The sequence below is a fragment of the Myotis yumanensis genome, unplaced genomic scaffold (assembly GCF_028538775.1).
Source record: "Myotis yumanensis isolate MYYU_CA2020_CCGP unplaced genomic scaffold, mMyoYum1.0.hap1 SCAF_6, whole genome shotgun sequence".
Lineage (NCBI taxonomy): Eukaryota > Metazoa > Chordata > Mammalia > Chiroptera > Vespertilionidae > Myotis > Myotis yumanensis.
In genome coordinates, this window is record NW_027223757.1 from 44,771,079 (window position 1) to 44,794,826 (window position 23,748).

At 38.7% G+C, this 23,748-nt stretch overlaps 1 protein-coding gene across 5 annotated transcripts in view; it reads left to right on the forward strand.

Annotated features, from left to right (window-relative positions):
• Window positions 1–23,748, forward strand: part of FBXL4 (F-box and leucine rich repeat protein 4) — a 60,953-nt gene that overhangs the window by 14,160 nt on the left and 23,045 nt on the right. For 3 of the 5 annotated variants that reach the window (XR_011471848.1, XM_070418042.1, XM_070418046.1), the window contains exons 4-5: window positions 11,057–11,423; window positions 17,253–17,497. Coding sequence is in view for 4 of the 5 variants with exons in the window: in XM_070418042.1 (XP_070274143.1) it covers window positions 11,057–11,423; window positions 17,253–17,497 (612 nt within the window). In the remaining variant the exon portion in view is untranslated. The remainder of the gene's footprint in view (window positions 1–11,056; window positions 11,424–17,252; window positions 17,498–23,748) is intronic. The other 2 variants (XM_070418043.1, XM_070418045.1) reach the window with 2 other exon arrangements.

Consider the following 23,748-nt stretch of genomic DNA (forward strand, 5'->3'; position numbering starts at 1 on the left):
AGTTTATTTATATAAATATAAGCAAATACAAATATAGTCGTATTTTCTTTATACACAAAAATAAGCACACTGTTCATATTGTTTTGTACCTTATTTCATTTAGTCGTACATATTGGATCTTTTCATAGAAGTGCAAAGAGTGCTTACTCATTCTTTTCTACAGTTGCAAGTAATGCACAATGTATGTGTACCCCACCTTGTTAACCACTCCCCTATTGATGAGTACTCAGTTGTTTCCATACTTTTGCTGTTATAAACTTTAAGACAGTATATAACTTTGTCATGAGTCATTTCACATGTGGGATAAATTCTCAGGATTGCTGGGCCAAGTTTCTCTGCATTTGTAATTTTAATATATAGTGCCAACTCTACCTCCAAAGAGGCTCTACCTATTTATATTTCCAATAGCAATGTATGTGCATACATGTTTTGCCGAAGCCCCTCCTACAGAGTGTGTTAATACATTTTAATATTTTTGTCAATTTGGTAAGTAAAAAATGTTGTCTCATGTTAATTTTAAGTTAAAATTATTATCTGAGATTGAATATTTTCTCATGTTTAAGAACTGTTGATATTTCCTTTTCCTTGAGCTATCCGATTATATTATTTGCCCATTTTTCTATTACTTGTTGATATTATCACTTTTTAGATCTTTATATCACTTTATTAATTAAATATTTGTGTGTCTACTATGTATTTAGCATTATGCTAGTTATTAGGGGTACAACAGAGAAAAAAATAGATAAAATCCCTGCCCTTGAGTTTATTCTAGCCCCAGAGCAGTTTGTTGGCACCTGTTAAATTGTAGGATCCCAGGTGCCAGTGGAGGAGTAAAGGGGGCAGGGATCACCTGCCACCTGACATACTGCTTCTTTGACTTCCCTGTTCCCTCAACTCCGAGGAACAACTCCCAGCCACCCAGGAAACAAATGTAGAGCACAGCTCAACTCAAGCTGGAGACTGCTGGTATGATCTTATTGTTTTTTTGAACTGCCTTGATAATTCATTGTGAACAATATTATTAATGAACCAAATTATTTTTTAAAAATCTTTGTTATTGAAAGTATTACATATGTCCTCCTTTTTTCCCCATTGACCCCTTCTAGCTTGCCCCCACCCCCCACCCTAGACCTTCACCACACTATTGTCTGTGTCCATGGGTTATGCATATAAGCATACAAGTCCTTTGGTTGGCCTCTTCCCACCTACCCACCCACCCCTGCCTTCCCTCTGAGATTCGACAGTCTGAATCAAATTATTTTAAACACAAAAAACCAGCATCTTTTAATATACAGATTTTTTTTTTTTCTGAGGGGAAATAAAAGTACTCTGGGCAAAATCCTTTTTTATATAAGAATTGCTTTTTTTGAACTCTGTCATTCTTTGCCTCTTTCCTACAAAGTTATGCACCTTTTTCTTAAAATGCTGACCAAATTTAGAGAGAAAAGTCTATGAAACATGTAATGTCTTTCCTCTAATCTAACACTTTATGTCTGCATAGTTGATTGTGAGTATAAGCTATACTTTTGGTTTCTAGCTGAGAGCTATAATGTGTGATAGTGACTAAAGTGACAGCTTTATTTACAGTGAAATCTAATGTACTTAACTCATTTTTAGCTTTATTCTACAGAAAATACCATTACATTTTAGGAGAGAAAGAATCTAACCAACATTTACTTTTGCACAATAGAAAGGGGTCTTTTTAATTTTCCTGATTATGAAATCAGTAGATGTTTCATTGTTTAAAAAGCTTGTTATGAAATACAAAAAAAAAGAAAAGAAAATATACAGGGGGGAAAAACCAGTTCACAATCTTCTGCCTGGATTCAGTAGCTGTTCTCATTTTGGTGAATTTCTTTGGATAGTCAGAAACATGGCTTGCTCTGCCAGTTTAGTCTGAGAACAAAACAGAGAGCCAGACAAATATGGCTGTGTTCTTTTGAGTTTACAGGCCAGCATGGAAGAGGACCCTGAGATTATAGGGAACATGTGTTGGTGGAAGGAAGAGCCTCATTCATTGGGCTCAGGGAAGTTTTCACCGCGGCAGTGACGTTGAGACTGAGGGTCGAGGAGGCTTAAGTTTGGATAGGAAAGGTGGAGAGAGAAGAGCACGTGCAAAGGTGAAATCATGAGCTGAGATCTTGGTGTTTGAAGAAGTGAAAGTCCCAGAGTGTAGGAAATGAACTGTTGAAGGGTCACAAGCATGGAAGTGCCATTCTTAAGCTCTAGAGTAGTGACTTCCAGACTTTGGGATGTCATAGAGCGCTTGGGTCCAGTTTCCCAGAAGCAGACCTTGAGAAGACTATTCCTATGCAAGTGATTTGTTATGGAAATCCTCTTGGAGAGACCAGTATGGGAGTGGGGAAAGCGCTTTGGGGAAGGGAAGAAGTAAGGCAAGGATGCAATTTCATGTGTGCAGTCCTAGTCGGCCTGGAGGCAAAGTTGCTAGAGAGATGGGCTCTCACACTGCTGCACCTGTCTGTCGTCAGTTCTAGGCTATGGGAATGGAAATCTTTCAGGCACATACCACACCCTGGCTGAAGAGCCTCCCCCAGTCAGTTCTCTGAAGGCTGGAGGTAGAAGCCCTTAGTTGAAGCAAGCAGAGTACAGGTAGGGAAAGTCAGCTAGGATAATGAACCTAATAGTAATGAGAATAAAAATTAGAGAACTGATACAGGGTTGTCAGATTATTTACTTAGCTAAATAAACACATATTAAAAAGGCAAACAAATGAAATATCAACATCATTTATTATCACCATCATCTCATAGTAAAATCTCAGTTTATACTGAGAAATTATCAAAATCTCGAAAAAAGAACAGTTGGCAATTTTACACATATGTATGTGCATATATATATATATATATGTATATATATATATATATATATACATACACTAGAGGCCCGGTGCACAAAAATTTGTGCACTCATGGGGGGAGAGAGAGTCCCTCAGCCCATCCTGTGCCCTCTCGCAGTCTGGGAACCCTCAGGAGATAATGACCTGCTGGCTTAGGCCTGCTCCCGGGTGGCAGAGGGCAGGCCCAGTCCCTAGGTGCAGCCCCTGGTCGGGCTCAGAGCAGGGCTGATTGGGGAGTTGGGGCGCCACCCCCTGTCATGCACAGAGCAGGGCGGATCGGGAGGTTGCGATGCCACCCCTAGTCACGCTCAGGGTACAGCCGATTGGGGGGTTGGGGCACCGCCCCCTGTCACACTCAAGGCAGGGTCGATAGGGAAGTTGCGGCGCCACCCCCTGTCACGGACAGAGCAGGGCTGATCAGGGGGTTGGGGCGTTGCCCCCTGTCATGCACAGAGCAGGGCCCATCAGGGGGGTTGGGGCTCCGTACCCTGTCACACACAGAGCAGGGCCGATCAGGGGGTTGAGGAGCTCCCCCCTGTCACTCACAGAGTAGGGCCAATAGGGGAGTTGGCGCACCGCCCCCTGTCACACACAGAGCAGGGCAGATCAGGAGGTTGGGGCGCCGCCCTCTATCACCCACAGAGCAGGGCTGATTAGGGGGTTGGGGCACCGCCACTGTCACACTCAGGGCAGGGCCGATGGGGAGGTTATGGCTCTACCCCATCACACACAGAGCAGGGCCCGTGGGGGTGGTTGGGGCGCCACCCTCTATCACCCACAGAGCAGGGCCGATGAGGGGGTTGGGGCGCTGCACCCTGTCACACACAGAGCCGCAGGGCGATCGGGGTTTGGGGAGCTCCCCCCTATCAGGCACAGAGCAGGGCTGATCAGGGGGTTGGGGCACCTTCCCCTGTCATGAACAGAGCAGGTGGATAGGGAGGTTGTGGCCCCGCCCCCTGTCACACACAGAGCCGCAGGGCGATCAGGGGTTTGGGGAGCTCCCCCTATCAGGCACAGAGCAGGGCTGATCAGGGGGTTGGGGCGCCTTCCCCTGTCACACACAGAGCTGCAGGGCGATCAGGAGGTTTGGGCGCTGCCCCCTGTCACGCTGATCCCGGTGCCGGGAGGCCTAGCTGCTCCGCTGATCCCGGTGCCGGGAGGCATATTACCCTTTTACTATATAGAATAGAGGCCTGGTGCACGGGTGGGGGCTAGCTGGTTTGCCCTGAAGGGTGTCCTGGATCAGGTGGGGGTCCCCACTGGGGTGCCTGGCCAGTCTGGGTGAGGGGCTGAGGGCCGTTTTCAGGCTGGCGGGTGACTGAAGCTCCCAACTGCTCCTTTTTTTCTTTTTTATTCTGGGCCAGCTTTAGCTCTGAGGCCTTGGCTGCTGAAAGCAGGTTTCTGGCCTTTGTTTACCTTCTGTATTTGATACAATGTTGTGGTCCGGCTAGCTGAAGCCCGGCTGACTAAAGCAGGTTTCTGGGGTTTTGTTTAGCTTCTATATTTGCAACATAGTTGCTTAGAGTTGCAGCTGAGAGGCCGGCAAGTCAGGTGGGGAACGTTGGCTTCCTCTGTCACCGGAGCAAGCAAGCCTCCCTGTTCGCTTCAGTGCATGGCTGCCAGCCGCCATCTTGGCTGGAGTTAATTTGCATATCACCCTGATTAGCCAATGGGTAGGGTAGCGGATGTATGGCTAATTACCATGTTTCTCTTTTATTAGATAGGATATATTTACATTTAGCCATGGAAGCCTCCATCATGTTTGGGTATTGCTGGACTATTGCCTATTATTAATTGAGCACCTGGTTTTATGCCATCCTTAGGAGGTAGTAACTGAGAGTGTGAATTGGAGTAGCTCAGGAGTTTGTTTGCAGAAAATGGACTTATAGTCCCAGGACATTAAGAATTTAAAAGCAGCCTTTCCTCATTTCATCCAGTTGCAATTCTTTGTTCAAAGTTAGTCTATAAGGTCTCAAAGTCTTCTGACTTCTTGCCTAGTGCCCTATTAAGGGGAAAGAAAATAAGGTAGTATAGAATATCCTAGTCCTGAGGATAAGATCTTAATGGGTGCTGGTGTAAGAGGCAGAAAATAGGCTAGCGCAAGGTTACACACTGGAAGAGAGATACAGAGGAGGAATAAAATGACTAATTGAGGTCAGTAAAAAACTGATGGGAATAAAGTTACTTGGGGATAAAATTTAGTGTTGTGGATCTCTTCTGTTTTTTTTTATTTTTTTAGTATTAAAAGCATTTTAAACATATAATAGTGAAGTTAAGAAATTAAGGAGAAAAAGTGGCTGTTGTGCAGAGAATGTACTGCCAAAAGGAGTTGCTTAATGAAGCAACGATTTCACTTATTGGTAATGGGCTGATCTCATTGACTTTGTGGGCCAACAAGCATGATTTTGCCATTTAAGTCAGAGTTGACCAGACCCTTTACTGGTTGATTCTTTTTAAAGCAGCTGCCAGTTTGTTAGTTCCAATTAGAGATGGGCTGGGAGGCAAGGAGTGAGTAGGTACACCCATCAGAATACTATTCCTTTTTCCTTGTTGTGTTCCTGTCCTTTCCAGTTGCTTTCACTAGCACCTGGTGAAATAGAAGAGCCTTGGCAAGAGAACTTTCTTTGTGCTGGCTACTAGATATGCTTACTAACCAGGAGAACGTTTGGTTATAGGGAAGCTGTTTGCATTTATATGCTTGGCTTCCAACCTGAATACATAGAAACTTGCTTTCATGTGTTTCTATTGATCAACATCTTTCTTCCTCTCTAATCTACCTGCTGCTTCCAGTGAACCCTAGAGAGACTTTCTCAGTGGGATCACAACAGGGCAGGAGTCACACAGATTGGCTTGTTTCTTAATTTCCAACCACTGGACACATAGTAGGCATTTAGTGCAACCAACGGAAGGAGAAATAGGTGTGCTGGTGAAGAGAGTGCTGTTGGTTATCATCCCAGAGTTAAGTGCCCAGAATGCAGATTGAAGCAGAGCCTGAAAGGGATTCCAAGCTGAGTTCTGCATGTGTGTTACTATAGATTTAAAATACTTACATAGAACATTAGAATTTGGCAAGTTTGTCCAGTAGATAAACTTGTGTGAGCATATATAATAAGCATTTAAATGTACAGACTACAACGGTCATGACTTAAAGCAGTTTAATCATATCAACACTGATTTAAAAAGTTGGTGCTTTCTCATAGAAAAGTTTATGTATGTATCTTGTGTGCGTATGTGTACATTTCTTTACATTTGCTTGCTTGTTTTCACTAGTCTTCAAGATTCTGACTTGAGTTTTCTGGAATAAAAAAATACTGTTATATTCTTGTTTGATAAAATAGATACCTTTCTCTTTCTAACTTTGAAATAATATATTCTAGTTCTATCAGGGAATTTTAAACAAAAATTCACTTTAATTCAGGTATTCCCAAATCAATTTCTATTTTGTCTCATAGTTAATTTTAATTTAATCAAATTGCCATAAACCTATAAAATAATTTTTCCATCTTTTAAATCATTTTTCTTTATTTTGTAGGTTATCAAGAAAGTTCAAAAAATATATAAATAAACTAATGATACTTGCAAGTTTTTTTATGTTTAGGTACAATTTTAAATATTTCTGAAAACTGATAGAATATATTGTTCTACTTTAAGTATGCTATCATATTTATAATTTATGTTATGTGTATAACTAAATACAGGATGGGGGCAAAAGTAGGTTTAGAGTTCATATGGAAAATAATCCAATAATTAATAATAATACAAGAATAAACTCTGTTTTGCATACTCACAACTGTAAACCTATGTTTGCCTCACCCTGTATATAATGTTCATGCTATATAGAAGTCAGAAGCAAGAATGGTGCTAAAATAACATTAACTCTCTGACATACTAGACATGTTAAGGAAGTCTATTTAAATCATCATCTTTACATCCCTGTGACTATTTTGTAACTACCAATTTGTACTTCTTAATCCTTACACTTCTTTCTACCATACAGTATATGGCTAACTATGAAATTAGAGATTATTTTTAAATATAAATAATGATTTCATTGGTCATTGTTATATACTATTGACATGTGCTTCTTTGAAAGCAGTTTGTTGTCTATATTGAGAGACCTAAAAATATTCTTAATCTTTGACATAAAATAGTCAATATAGTCAGTAATATTGTGATAACTATGTATGGTGCCAGTAGGTACTAGGAATATCAGGGGGAACACTGTGTAAAGTATAGGATCATCTAAGTACTTTGCTGTGCACCTGAAACTAATATAAAATAATATTGAAAATAAACTATAATTGAAAAATAAAAATTTTAAAAATTATTTTTAAATGTTAAAAAGTAAAGCATTATTTCACATTGTCTATTCTACAAGGTAGATAGAGAGGACTAGTACATTATTATTATTAGTTTAATCCTCACCCAAGGATATTTTTTCATTGATTTTCAGAGAGAGTGTAAAGGAGGGGGAAAGGAGGAAAGAGAGAGAGAGAGAAGAGAGAGAAACATTGATGTGAGAGAGACACATCAATTGGTTGCCTCTTGCACATGCCCTGACCCCTATGCGGGATGGAGGAAGGTGAGGGATCAAACCTGCAACCCAAGGACGTGCCCTTGACCAGGAATCTAACACTATTCTTCCATGTGCAGGCTAAGGCTCTAACCACTGAGCATACCAGCCTGGGCTATATTTTTTAATTTAAATTTTATTTTTCAGTTACATTTTACATTTAATATTATTTTGTATTAGTTTAAGGTGTACAGCATAGAGGTTAGATGATCATTTGCTTTATCAAGTGTTTCCCCCAAATTTCTAATACCACATGGCACCATACATAGTTACTACAATATTGCTGACTATATTCCCTATGTTGTATTTTATATCCCCATGACTATTTTGATTAATACATTATTAAAATAGCATATTTCTGTTCTAATCACTGCTTTTCTTTAAGCTTATATTTGTGATTTTTATAATGTAATTTACATTATACTGCAAATCAAGCTATACATGAAGAACATGCTCATGTATTTATTGCAGAGGACCTGGCAGAGGTGATTTCTGTATTAAATTTTCAGTGTTTCTATTAAGCCTTATAAAAACTCACTGAAGCTAAAAACTAGGCTGGTTTAGTCCACATGTACTGTGAACCAGTAAAGGCAATTATTTCAGATTCCTGAGTGGTCCTTATTTCTTGGACATGAGTCATTCCTCCAGCATCATCTGATACCATTTTACAGTAGCAAGAAAAAGATGCGTAAAACCAAAGTTTGAATTTTCTCATGCATTCCACCATTTACCTCACGATTCTTGGAAATATACTGTCCAGAAGTAGGAATACATTTTCCCAACAACATGGTTTTAAATGTTTAATACTTCTGTTCCCTTGAACCTATATGGCTCGCTCTGTTTAACCCCGGAGATTTACAGTAGAGTGTTCAAATAATTGCATTGTTAAGAACCTTCAAGATTTTTGCAGTTAACATTTGGGAGCATGTCTTAGGTCTAGACTGGCATTCCAAACTTGTGTTCCTACCTTGTCACAGGAAGAAGAAAATGCCTAGCCTGCTTTCCTTTTCTCTTTAAATCTGCCACAACCAGTTCTGTTCCTTAGAATTCTTCCCCTGCCTCTCAACACTGGTTATAGAGTGGGAACAATCTCTGGATACAAATGTTGTTTCTGAATACAAATAGTAACAGGTTCTTTATGTTTGATGGGTTTTATTACTAATTTTCAGTAAAGAATCAACAAAACTAGCAAATATGGGGGGGGGGGTTATAAAGTTCCTAGAAACTGCAAAAGTTCCTATTATGATTAGTGTTATCTTTGCTAAAATCCCCATTGAAGTTCTGTCTTAAGCTTTTATTCTTAAAGTTAGAACTTACCATACTTGCCCTTCTTGCTCCCATCATGGCCTGAAGACCATCAGGATTCCTGTATGTGGATGACTTCTATAGATTTCTCCCCTGAGTTTCATATTTTTTTGTCTATTTCAATTTCCTAAACACCTTTCCATAATCAGTTTTTACTTAGATCTAATAGGTCATTTCCTTAAATATACAGGCAATATAACAAAGGGGAAAATCCTCATATGATTAATAAGTGTATAAAACAGTTTAAGTGTTATTAGTAATCACTGAATTTTATATTAGGTAATACAGAGCTATTTCTCTATGAAAGTAGAGATTATTTTTAAACATAAATAATGATTTCATTGGTCATTGTTATATACCATTGGCATATGCTTCTTTGAAAGTAGTTTGTTGTATATATTGAGAGACTTAAAAATATTATTAGTCTTTGACATAAAATCTGTGTTAAAAAATTCTGCTACCTAAAGTAAATTATAAATAAAGGAAAGGTGTTTATTGAAGTATTTTGTTCTATATTTCTAACTTTCTCTGATATATTAGAAAACAATATTAGAGAAATGGTTACATATGACATAAATATGAAAATATTATAGTAGTATATACTTAATGATGATATGTTATAAGAAATCTTTAAGGCCGAAACCGGTTTGGCTCAGTGGATAGAGCGTCGGCCTGTGGACTGAGGGGTCCTGGGTTCGATTCCGGTCAAGGGCATGTACCTGGGTTGCGGGCACATCCCCAGTGGGGGGCGTGCAGGAGGCAGGTGGTCGATGTTTCTCTCTCATCGATGTTTCTAACTCTCTATCTCTCTCCCTTCCTCTCTGTAAAAAATCAATAAAATATATTTTAAAAAAAAAAGAAATCTTTAAGTAATTTTGGAAAATAGTTTTATAAGAAGACTTATGTGCTGTAATACTTTCAAAAATAAAGATAAATTTAAAAAAACCAGAAGACTTATATGAAGAGATAGAATAGGAGTTGGGCCTTGAAAAATAGGATAATCTGTAGGTTGGGTATTTCACTGGGGGGTAAACAACATGAGTAAAGACACAAAGTTGGAAATAAGTTTATTTTCTGGAAAGTAATAATTAATCTGGCAGTAAAGAAGGGGTTCATTTGGGAGAAATTGGAAAAAATGTTATTCATCGTTATGTGTTAGATACTTGCTAAGTACTGTGGGTATAAGTATGACTAAAAGAAAAATTAAGACTTTAAGTAAAGGCACTCTGTACCTGCCTACACCAAAAATGATAGCTAGTTTAGTAGGATATTGTATTATAGAGGACTCTGTGGGTTTTACCAAGAAGTTTGCATTTTATCCCTTAAGCCAGTGGTCCTCAGGGTGCCTGGTTACTCCACACTCCTCTCTTTCCCCAACTCAAAATTTACAGCTAGTTAGGAGGATCTATAAAAATAAAAGTGTAATATGCAAATCGACTGAACAGCCGAACAGCGAAACAACCATCTGGATGACCTTCCAATTGATCAGTTGGGGGGGCCCAAAGATCGCCCCAAAGAGGGAGACCCAGGCCACTGACCAGTGGGCTGTGGTGGGTGGGCGGGGCCTCCCTCTGCGGGGGCGATCCATCTTGGAGCCCTGGCCAGGTGGGCAGGGCCTGCCTCTTTGGGGCGATCGATTGTGGGGCTCCCAGACTGTGAGAGGGCACAGGCTGGGCTGAGAAACCCCCCTCCTGAGTGCATGAATTTCGTGCACCGGGCCTCTAGTTTTGTATAACCAATTTAGACTATCTCCCTTCCAAATTGGTGGGTATTTCAGGTAATGGAAATTTAGAAGGACATATGTAAGACAATTTCATGAAAATTTAAAAAAACAATGAGTGGATAAAAATATCAAAGATAATGAAAGTTTTGATTTTGTATGATATCAGTAACAGAAATGGGAAAGCTGGAAAAGGAGAGGTTTGTGAGGCAAGATGATCAGTTTAGTTTTCACAGTTGGTTGAAGACATGCACTCAGGAGAGCATTATTTATCCTGTGTGCTTTATTCTTGCTTTGCTTTTTCTAGAAAAATGCATGTTGTTCTTCCTATACTTCTAACTACCTATTCCAATGTGAAATCTAATGTGAAATCTCCAAAAAAGACTTTCCATGGAGTTGTAAAAGTAACTTAAGTAGTAAAAATATTTAAGCAATAAGGTCTATGGCATTTAGTTTTAAAGTTTTTTTTCATGTACTGGAAACAGTACTTGTATTTGATTCTCTTCACCTTATTTAATGTCTTTGCTTCACACTGTAACATACTGGGCATGGGACCATAACCTTAAGGTAACAGTAAATCTCATTCTAAACTCTATTATAGGGAAGTTTCTTTCTTTAGCAGATGGGAGATTCTTTGGTCAGAGAGACCTACGAAGGTGAATGCTTCCCAGGCTCGCCAGTTTAAACCTTGTATTAAGCAGATAAATTTTCCCACAAATCTTATACGGCTGGAAGTAAATAGTTCTCTTCTGGATTATTACACTGAATTAGATGCAGTTGTATTGCATGGTATGAAGGACAAGCCAGTACTTTCTCTCAAGACTTCACTTATTGACATGAATGATCTAGAAGATGATGACTATGAAGAAAACGATGATTGTGGAATGGACAATCTTAACAAAAAGCTTAGCAGCACTGCCCTCAGGGAAGGGCCAAATAATGGATATTTTGACAAACTACCTTATGAGGTAAGTCAAATTTATTCAGTAGCAATATTACAAATAACACAATAATTTTTTAAAGTTTAGGTATTAATATTTATTTTGCTAGATACTAGAGAAATAGAAGTATTGGTAAGGTGTACATAACCTGATGTATATTTTGATTTTGAAAAAACTAGACAAAATTATGTTGAGTAATTTCACCACTTTGGTTTTGGATTGACTTTAATAATTTTGGATAAACTATTAAAAATACGTTGTTATATCACTGATTAAAAATAAGAAAACTACATAAACCAGCAATAAATTATACTCTACTACAATTCATAATTATACAATATAAATATGGACAATATGTGCTTAAATTTATACCAGTTAAGTTAAAGATGATTTGCAATTAAAAATAAGAGGATTAATAAGATTGTAAGAGAAATGCTTATTCTATGTAATAGTGCAAAGTTTCTCCCAAGTGTCATTTATTTTTCTATATCAACTCTATTCTGTATCCTCTAACTAGCTATAATTTTTGGTCTGGGCAGGTACAGAATGCCTTTACCTAAAGTCTTGTTTTCTGTGTGTCTCTATAAGGGCATTTCTGCAGTATATTTAACATCCCTGGCTCCCAGGCATCAAATGCCAGTAGCACACCCTCTGGGGGTGGGAGTAGGGCATGGCATTTCGGTCCCCAGCTGAGAACTGCTGTGTGTGGTTAAAAATAATATAATAAAAAATTTAAAGAAAAAATTATAACCTCAAATTTTAACCAATTCAGACTATCTCCCAAATTGGTGGGTATTTCAGGTTTCATTGTAATGACACAAGTAGCTTAACTTGTGTAGAACAATAAGATAGCCTCTCGAATGCCTCTCAGTAACTATAATGCCTGTGTAACATTTTACAGTTAAAATGTTATTTTACAGTTACTTCCTGAGAAGTAGCTAAAGTTTCCACATAAAGGTGAATTAAAGGGTCCAAGATAATTCAGTCCATAAGCTATGGGACTAGGATCCAACCAGGCCTTCTAGGTCAAGCTTTGTGTTATGGGAAGGAAGCTTCACAGATTGGACAAGACCCTCTGGCCCTAAACAGGACGGGGAAGATGAAGGGAGAGTTGAGTTGGGCAAGGAGAGGAGTGTGGGATAGTGACAGTGTTCCCCAGGGCTCCCAGGAGGATTTGTCCTGCCAGCAGTGGAAGCAGTTTCATCTGGAGGAAACAAAATCACTTCTTTGATTCTTACCCATTTCCTAAAACTACAAAATAGAAATTTAAATTCAGCAAATCTGTTTTAAACAGTTTATTGAATTTTATGCAGACCTAACAAAATGCTTGACACATAGTATTTAAATGAATAAGTGAGTTGAAGTTCAGAGAGAAGGGAAAGAATGTACAGAGATAAGAAGTGAAAGTGTGTGACCTTGTTTGGGAACTCCAGCATTTCAGTATGGCTGGATCAGGATTAGATAGCAGAAGCTATAAGAGATGAAATTGGATGGAGGCTCAGGGCTGCCTCCCTGCAGAACTAACTCCACAGGACACCATTCCCATCGAAGACAGTGATTGGGACATCCTAGCCTTGGCTGTGTTCAGCCTACTCTGCTGTATCATAGAGAGCCCTGTGGGTTTTAGCAAGAGGTTTGCATTTTCTCCCTTCAGCCAGGGGTCCTCAGAGTGCCCTGTTATTCCAGTACACAGCAACATCAGTTGTGGGAGTCATTCACATTCACTTTCTTGTATTCTTTTGTAGTCTTCATGGGCTTTTTTTTTTTTTTTGAGTGGGAGAGACAGGAGAAAGTGTAGAATGCTAACTAACATTCCAGGAATTATCTTTACTATGCAGACATTTTTGCATATGCTTTGGCCCACAATTAGATAATTGCCCAGGAGTTCAGCATCATGTAAACTTTGTGTTTCATATGTGTCATGACATAAAAAAGATTGTGGACATTTTCTGTAGTCAGTAGGAAACATTGAAGGTTTTATTTATTTTAAAAAAGGGGAATAACAAAATGAGATTTCTGTCTTAGATTACTCTGTTGGTAAATGAAGAGTAGACCAAAAGGGGATCAGGGACACCAGTTAGGAAGCTGCTGCAGTAATTTGGGCAAGAAATTATGAAGCCTTGGGTATTGGAAGTTTTAGAAAGGAGATGAGTGGGAGAAGTACTCCAGAGATGTAGAAGGTAGAAATCAAAGGTAACTAGTGAATGTGGAGATGAAACAGAACAACAGAGGGGCTTTAGGTTTCTGGTTGAAATGACTCAGTGGATGGACATGCCATTAATCACAAAACAGTGGGTGAAGGTGGGAAGAACATTCTGACTTTGAGGTGCCTGTGATTCATCAAAGCAGGCTTTTCGGGTTGGGGACAATAGTTTGAAACTCAGGAGGAAGGTCTGATTTTATATTTGTGTGATTCTACTCAAGAGAGGAGAGGGGCACCATCCTATATAATAAAAGCCTAATATGCTAAGTGTCTGGTTGTCCGTCTGGTCGGCCATTCAACCAATCACAGAGTAATAAGCTAATGATATGCTAAGGCCGCTCAACTGCTCTGACCACCAGGGGGCAGTCGACTGGCAGACACTCCGGGTGGTAGGTTAGCTTGCTGCTGGGGTCTGGCTGATTGGGACTGAGCAAGACAGGTCGGACATGCCCTGGAGCCCTTCCGTGGTCCCTCCCCATCTGGCCAACCTCCTGCGTCCCTCCCCAGCCCCAGTCGTGCACTGGTGGGGTCCCTAGGCCTGGCCTGTGCCCTCTCGCAATCCAGGACCCCTCGGGGGATGTTGGAGAGCTGTGTTTAGCCCGATCCCACAGGCCAGGCTAAGGGACCCCACTGGTGCACAAATTTCATGCACTGGGCCTGTAATGGTAGATAAAATTGACCAATAAAATTCTGTTAAGTGTGAATAAAGGACCAAGAATAGAATTCTGGAATACTAACATCTAAGAATCACATAGAGGAAGTCAAGTCAGAAAAGGCATTTCGGAAATAGGAAATTGTCTTTAAAACAAAATGCTAGGAAGCTAAGTATAGAAAACAAGTGCCCACAGACTTTGGCTGTTGAGGGGTCTTTGATAATCCTTTACCATGATCAGTTCAATGGAGCCATGCTATAGGGTGAGAATGAGAAAACCTTACCATATTTGGTTAAGGCATCAAGGAGGGAGGAAGGAGCAGAGACAAAAAGTGCCAAGTCTCTACGTTTAAGCAGAAAAATAGTTGTGTTAATATACTGTAACTGGGCTGTAACATGGGTAAGACTGTCCACCAATAATGACTAATACTGGCATGCTGACTAACACTCCACCCTTTTGTGTCACACTCAAAAAAGGGCATATCAACATGAGGGAGTGTATGTAGTTATGGGTATATCTCTTCTAACTTACCTTTTAAAGGGAGAGAAGATAGGTGAGTGGTATGGTAAAGGATGCAGCAGAGAGAGAAAGTTTCCATTTGTGATGCAGGTTGGGAGAGCTTTCAGCATGTTTATATGCTGAAAGGAAGGAGTAATAGAGAGGGGAAGCTTTCCAAACATGCAGGGGGTTTAATCGAAACTACAAAGTCAGGTAGAGGAAACCCAGAGATAGAAGCAGTAGTCCTCGAGGTCATTAATTAGCCATGATGAAAGCAGCGTGCCATGTACAGAGGGAATGATCTCACAGTGAATAAAAAGAGAAGCTCTTTAAAAAAAATGTTACCCAAATTATTTAAAGGTAATGCAAATTATTTCAAGGGGGAGAATCACATTTAAATATGTCAAGTGATCTAATGTTTTTATAGTTGAAAATAATTGTATTATGAGTAGAGTGGGTTTGAGGGCAGATAAATTGTGTTTTGGGAGTCCTTCCCAACACTTCATGTCCTACATTCACTGTGGTATCAAATGGTACTTTATGCCGGCACACTCCAATGTAAAAGCACATTTTGACAGACACTAGATTAGTAATGATTAATGGATGTTGTCTTGTAGACCTGAAACCTGTTATCTTTTATTTAATCAAAATCCAAAAGGTTTTTTCACATGTCACATGTCAATGTCATAGTCTCAGTGACTTTTCATTATTCTTTTTCTATTCTGATATTTGCTTAAAATGTAATATTAATTGTCATAGAGTGTTTTCACATAGTACACATCTTTTAATATTGGTGACTTTTGTTTGGAACAATGCCAGAAATTGCTGAGAGTTATTTAAATTACAAATCATCTGGAAAAAGTAAATTATGTATCCTCTGATACAGGGATATACTTAACTTTTAATGCCTCTGTACTAACTGCTTAAAAATTATACTGAAATAACTTTTAATACTGTGGTTAAAACAACAAATTTTTAATTCATTTTACAAATATTTAAGGTCCTACAATTGCTGAGCTCAGGTAGCTCATAAGTTCTTTCAAACATTTAAGAAACAGATAAATCTATATTATTTCAACTCTTTTATAACATAAAGAAAAATAAAAGTTTCGCTGTTGTTAATGAAGCCAGTTTAACACTATGGCACATAAAAAGAAAACTGTAGACTATGTGGTCATCCCTCAGTATCCTCTGGGGATTGGTTCCAGCCCCCAGCCCACCCCTCCATACCAAAATCCTCAGATGCTCAAGTCCCTTATATAAAACTAGTGGCCCGGTGCATGAAATTCGTGCACATTAAAAGGGAATTAATTAGAGGAAATATTTTAATATTGCTATTTGCCCTATCTCTATAATAGAAGTGTCAGAGATGAAAGATAATTAGTAAAATGTATATGAAAATCTCCCTCCTGTCAGAGTCTGGCCATGCCACGGGACCTAGAGTCAAGTCCCCGCCCACCACCTGCACACGATTCAAAAATGCAGGAGACCCAGACCTGGCAGGCCCCACCCCCATCAAGCCCATCTGGGCAGGGGGCGCAGCCTCAGGTCCCCTGGCCCAGTGCCAGGGCAGAGGGCATGGCCTGAGGCCCCCCATCAAGCCCCGCCAGGCAAGGGGCGCGGCCTGAGGTCCCCCATCAAGCCCCGTCAGGTGGGGGGCGCGGCCTGAGGTACCCCGGCCTGGTGCTGGGGTGGGTGGTGCAGCCTGATGTCTCCCTGCCTGGCGCCAGGGCAGGGGGCACCAAGGCGGGGGACGTGGCCTGAGGTCCCTCACTCCGGCCAGGCACCATGCAGCCTCAGGTCCCTGCTGTCTGGTCGTGACGTTACGGCGTCCGGGCTAATTTGCATATACCTCTATTATATACGTAGATGATAATAGTATTTGCATGTAACCTAAACACACCCTCTTATATATTTTAAATTATCTCTAGGTTACTTTTCCCCTTGGAGAGTATTATGCTAAGTGAAATAAGCCAGTCAGAGAAAGGCATGTCTGTCTTTTCGCCTAGTTTGCCTCTCACCCTTTAAAGCTGAACCTTCCTGATACAAGTCCTCTTTCATTTTGTGGTGAGGCCCCTGTCTTGTGTTAGGCTCTCGCGACAGCCTGTGCTTCTCTCTATCAAAGCTATTGAAACATGTCATTGTATTTACCAGTCCCCACTGAACTCTGAAAACTTTGAAACTGGGAACTCTTTTCTCTCTATCATCAGTGTTTGATTTATAGTAGATGTTTAGTAAATATTGAATCTATGAAAATTTGTATTTTTCAACAGATTTCCAAAATACATCTTTGCATTATAAAAAAAAATTAGTCAACTTGAGCTGAGTGTACTTTGAACATTTTGAAATGTAATTAAGTCTTAAGTAGGTATGGTTTCTTCTGTTTTGGCTAATTCAGTTCAATGTTGATCTTTTTAGTATGTGAAAATAGTGTTATAAAATACATGAAACTCTTGTTCTCTTTTTCATTCTTGATGATATTGGTTTCTCTGTTTTATGTAGCTCATTCAACTGATTCTGAATCATCTTACACTACCAGACCTGTGCAGATTAGCACAGACTTGCAAACTGCTGAACCAGCATTGCTACGATCCTCTCCAGTACATCCACCTCAATCTGCAGCCTTACTGGGCAAAACTCAATGACACCTCCCTGGAGTTTCTGCAGGCTCGCTGCACTCTCGTCCAGTGGCTTAACTTATCTTGGACTGGCAATAGGGGCTTCATCTCTGTTGCAGGATTCAGCAGGTTAGTGCCAAGTTGTTGAGATTATTTCACCAGCAGGCTGTACTTATTATGTAGTAGTTTCCACAATTAAGTTTGAAATCATATACTTTACAGAAATAAAAAAGAAATACATTTTGTGCATCATCCTGTTCAGAATGCTTCTGCTTATAGAAGCGAATGAGTTTCACCTTTTCAGCTATACTTCATGATAATAGGAAGGGAAACTATGCCCTTTACCTCATATTTTTAAAATCCCAAATAACTTTAACAGAGCTCCTTTTTTTTTCTTTCTCATATTTCCAGCACAGATGATTAACACATTTAAAAAACTATTTCTAAATCAAAATCTACCTCTCTAATGTGATTTGTCAGAAATGGAAAACAATTTATTATAGAACATTTTTAATTAAATCTTAATTACATGTGCAATACATCACCCAAATTTAGAAGCACATTTAAACTAATTATGTTGAAAATGCAATTGCATGCTAACGAGGCGACCACACTTGCAGACCTGCCCAGGTGTTTCTGCTCCTTTCTATTTAAGCATTTAGTTTCTTTGCTATTAAATGTCACCTGTTAAACATGGTAAAGCTTGCATAAGTGCATATTCATTTAGTAATGCCATGGTAATTTTTCTTATGGTACAAATAGGTGTTTTTCTCTTAACCTTGATGATGGTTATTCTCAGAGTGTGCTACAATCTAATCCCATCATTTCATTAAGCTAAATAATGAACAAGTAGAAACTTTGGGAAAACTACCCATTATTTTTTATTAATGAATACTCTCCTACCCTGTTTTTCGAAGTTAAAAATGAACTTCAGTTCTCCCGACACACATCCCTAGTGGCCACATTCTTGAAAAGTGGTTTATGAATTAGAAATTTATATATTGAGCCTTATTTCCCCTTGACTTACATTATAAAAATAAGCATGAAGTTCCATAAAATAAAATAAATATTTGATACCATTATATTCACATACAATAATAATGTTTTAGCCGAAACCGGTTTGGCTCGGTGGATAGAGCGTCGGCCTGCTGACTGAAAGGTCCCAGGTTCGATTCCGGTCAAGGGCATGTACCTGGGTTGCGGGCACATCCCCAGTGGGGGATGTGCAGGAGGCAGCTGATCGATGTTTCTCTCTCATCGATGTTTCTGGCTCTCTATCTCTCTCCCTTCCTCTCTGTAAAAAATTAATAAAATATATTAAAAAAAATAATAATGTTTTAAATACTAAAAGTGTGTTCAAAATGCTAATATTGATAGTTTATGCAATGAAGTGAAAAATTTACACAAGCATTTAATAGCTTATTAACACATGTTGAAACCATGGATGTACTGACTCCTGTCTTTTCTGCCAGAAATGGAGCCAGGGGAAGGGGTTCTTTGATAAAATATTATGGTATTGTGGGTCAGAGATTCTAAAGACTTTATAACATGCTATGTACACCAAATTCTTTTTCATTAGGAGGAAATATCTGTAGTAGAAAAATAAAGCATTTCTTTTAGCAGTGTGGTTTCAGTAAATTTTTTTAAGTTGCTAGACAATGACAAGTATTTAGTGGAACATTCTTTAGTCCTTTCTACTCACCCTTGCCCAAACACACACTTCATTCACAAATTTTCCTCTCTGCTAATAGGATCAAGAAGAACTGAAGCTAATGATGATTATGGGTATTTAGAGCATACACTATGGATTATAAACCAAGACAAACTGAGAGCAGATAGAACAGTTGGTGTCAGTAAGCATTATTTTACATTATAAGGACCTTTCTGGTATTTTAAATAGACATTAAAGGAAACATTGGTAGTGGATGGCTAAACTCCAGTTTCTTTGGCAAAATGTTGCCTATAAAAATGTTATAATGAGTAAAAGGTAAAGGTAATATTAAATCAGTTTTTCAAAACTCTCTGAATGTAACTCATCCTGATGCATGAGCAGAAACATAAGTTGTGAGAAGAAAACTTAGGAATACTATTTTTAAAATTTTAGACTCATAATGACTAAAGATCTTCTTTTACAAGGTTAAAGCTCCAATCTACTTTCTCACCAGCAAATTCTGTTTCATTTTCAATCCATCCATGTTAGTTGCTGTGGGGCTGTTTGAATAATCACAAAAGTACACATACGTAAATTTAAGTTTTCCATATTTTACTGTAGTTTTCAGCCAGTAAAACCATAAATCTTGATGGCATTCCTTTAAGCATAGTCATTGTTCCCATTAAGAAAAGAAAATGTTTAAATAACAGGGAGGGAATCTTTTTGGGGGTGCGGAAGATGCTGGAGTTTTGCCTCCTGATTGCTGTTGGCCCCCATGACTTGACTGCTGAATTGATAGTCATTATGGCTTGTAGGCAGCATTCCCAGAATAAACAATAAATATTCATGGCTTGATTATTAATGAATAACCTATGAATAAGTATGGCCTATTTGTGCTCATTACTGTGAAGAAGACTTATTTATAATACTTTAAAGACAAAAGTACATTTTTAGACTAGAGACCAATGATGATGAGCTGCTATTTTAGCAAGTCTTTGGGAAAAGTTTGATACAGTTTATTTTTGTTGCCTAAAAACCTAATCCCCACAAGTTGGAACTGTTTAACTGGATTTTAAAGAATTTTTTTAGGAATTCATATTATTCAAAATAGCAGGGAAATAGGTTAAATTGGAATAACAAGAATTTAAAACTTTTAATCAACTATTAAAATCCTGTTCTAGCTACAGATTTATGATTTGCAATTTCAAGTACTGCTTATGCATATTATTGTTCATAAAAATCACATATATTATAATTCTACTTTTCTTTTATAATACAGTTCCCTATAGTCTTGGCTATTCCTTAATCATATCATTCTGATGTTCAAAAGCCTAGGTACTATTTTTCTTCAGATAGTTACCCAAACTGATCACCTTGATCTCCATCTCAGTTAGGCAGAGATTTTTACCCTAACCCTCCACTTATTTCCCTCAGAAACATTCTTGAGTACTTTCTAGATTCAAGAACTTTATTAGATGTTTGACACAGAGCTACAGTTTTATGGGATAAAGAACTTACTGCCTATTTACATATTATTTTATTCAATTGCTTGCCTGTGCTTCAAACAGTTGTCTCTTTTTGATTGTCAATATCTAGAGATTAGAGATTACTTATTGACTTCCTTCTACTATTACCAGATACTACCATACACAGTTAGGCAGGAAGTCTTGTTTTTAATGGCTTTGTTTTGGAGCAGATGTAATAAATAATGTTCCAAGTTATTTGAGATTAAAAATGATCTTAAATGTGCTATTTTATAAAACTCCATAAGGGTCAGCTAACAAAGCATAAGATTAGGAATCAGGGGCGATGGATATTTGTATCTAATTCTCCCCTTACCTTTCTATATCAGGAGGATTGTGGGGATTAGTGCCTTTTATTTTGTGATGCGTAAACTCAGATTAAATCATTCATTCATGTGATGTTAATTATTTTAGGATGCAAGTTACAATTTAGTAAATTACTTCTTAGGTATTTACATTACTCTGGACAAATTAATTCACCTCATAAGGATAAGCAATTTATTTCTCTCTCCAGAGACTCCTTTTCTTATAGCAGGAGACCTAGTTTGGGATTGTTTATCTGAACCTAGGTCTTCTCATAATACCTTTAAATCAAGAAATACTTTGTGAGAATTCATAACCTGGAATGAATAGGCTGTAGGAATTAAGGAAGCTGTAGTTCTCTGTTTAGGTGACCAATATCACAATTGAGATGAATAAATAGAGGATCAAGACAAAAACATTATGTAATTATGCATTAAAATAAGGTATACATGAGCAGCATTAATTAATTGGGTCTGCTGCTACTTCTGCCTTCTTGGAATGGACATGTTATGAAAAAGTAGGTAATGTAGATCTTGTAAATTTAGGAAGAGAGACGGGATGTTGCACTAAAGGAAAAGAGAGACATAAAGGCAGTATAGGCATGGCTATTATTGTGCTTTCAAATCCTGTCATTCATTAAATCAGTTTGGCAAGTTTTCTAGTCTCTTTAAAGTTGGCTTTCTGGTGATTGGCTTGATGTCACTGTAAATTCTTTAGAGGGAAAAGTTCAATAATGAGAGCAAGGAGAAAAGGGATGTTAAAGTATCCCAAGTCCAATATGAAAAAGAATTGTAGAACAAAGTGCTTTGTTCTCTAAATAATGAAGACCTTTAAGAGATAAGATGTTTAAACATTTTAATTTTAAGAGAGTTAATATACTCATTTAACTTATGTGAGCTGCAGTTAATTTCAGAAGTATCAAATCAAAATAGGATATCATTAGTTCTCTGAAACTTTATGTCCATTTATTTCTAGATAGCTAGTTTATAAATAACTGGAGGCCCAGTGCATGAAATTCATGCACTGGAGGGGGGGTCCCTCAGCCCAGCCTGCGCCCCCCTCACAGTCCGGGAGCCCTCAGGGGTGGAAGGCGACCTGGTGATCAGGGAAAGGCGACGCCCTCATCACACCTCTGCTGCTGCCACTGCCAGCAGCGCAAGCCTCGGCCGGCCCTGGGCCCTGAGGCGGCTCTGGGCAGCTGGGCAGCCGCCATCCAAGGCTTGCCTGTGCCTCGGGCTGGCCCTGGGTGGCTGGGGACTGAGGGGACTGAGGTTCCCCGGAGGCAGGTACATGAGGCAGTCCTGGCCTTGTCGCGTGCCTGCTGCCCCGGCGGGGCTGAGGGGACTGGGTGCTGCCATCTTGTGGCTGTGGGCGCCGCCATCTTTGAGGGCATGGCAGTCAATTAGCATATTCCCTCCTTATTGGCTGTGCGTGCCGCCATCTTTGAGGGCGTGGCAGTCAGCATATTCCCTCCTTTTTGGCGGTGGGTGCTGCTGTCTTTGTGTTGGTGTGAGGGTCAATTAGCATATTCCCTCTTTATTAGATAGGATGAAGAACTACCCAAAACTAAGTATACTCAAAAAAAGGTAAAAATGCTAATTTTGTCATATTCCTTGGGAGTAATTTGACCCTATTGAGGGAAAAATACCCTGAATTCATAGAACTTTGTCTATCCAAGCATAGAGGGAACTTAAATTCTTCAAGTGAATTTTCATAATTGGAAGATTCATTTAACAGTTCTGATCAAGTAAATTTATAGCAACTATTTTTATTGTTTGAATATGAGTTGTCCAAGATTTAACTTTTATTTTAGTGTTTGTGGGTGCTTTGACCTTTCCAAACTGCTTTCACATATTATTTGATGTTCAAAACCATGAGATAGTGTGGTGAGTGCTATTAGATAATTCTAGTCTGCCTTTTCCAGGCGAGGAAATGCTGGGTAAGTGCATTTTCCAAGGTTACATGCTAGGAAGTAGGGGAAACAAAAAATCCAACTTTTGATTTAGAAGTCCATTGTTACTTCCTTTACTTACTTAAGTGATTGATTTAGTCAGTTTTATTTTGTATGTGTTTTAATCATTAAATCATTTAGGAAAGAGATTGGCATAAATAAATGAATAGTATGTAACTAATGTGACACTGACTAGGCAAGGGGATGTCGAGAGATCTGGATAGGGATGATTGGTGCACTGTTTAAGGATTCAATTTGCTTAGCTGATAGTTTCATGGATTCAAATACTCCTAGACTCACATTTACTTTTAGATTATTTTCAGATGATGATTATGGTCAGGACTGTTTCCCCTATCTGTAATGTAACTAAGATAAAGATTGTTATTTTTATTCTGAGAAGGAACTTTGGGTCCTCCAGGTTGAATTGTTTCTGTGTATTTTATGTGAAGCTGCAATTGAATATCTTGTAGTAATTTCAGTGTCAGTCCAACTGCTAAATAGTAACAGTTACAAGGAACATATCACAGCAGTACAGTTAAGCCAACCCAGTAAGAGTAGGCTAGTCTGATTTGTTTTGAGGTCATTTAATTAAAACTGTCACTGTACGTACTATGTGCAAAATAAGTTATCCAGTGTTGAATGGGTGCTGTGTGGGGGGAAATATCTTCCACGAGTTTAGAGTTTTGTTATGTTTTGTTTTTTGGCTCTACTAACTTAGATGCGAATTTCATGTACGTTGAAGAAACACATACTCTGCTTTCTTAATTTTTCACTTAGCATTAGTTGAAGTTTTTTGTGATATGAGTCCATTTTATCTTCTCAGGTTGCTTTATTTTAGCCTAACCATGCCTATTTTAGTATGTAGTAAGTGAGGATTTGAGTGAAACAAGTTTTACATTTTTCCTCATGGAAATCCATTCTTCTGAAGGTGTCTGCTTAGAGTTGATATAAT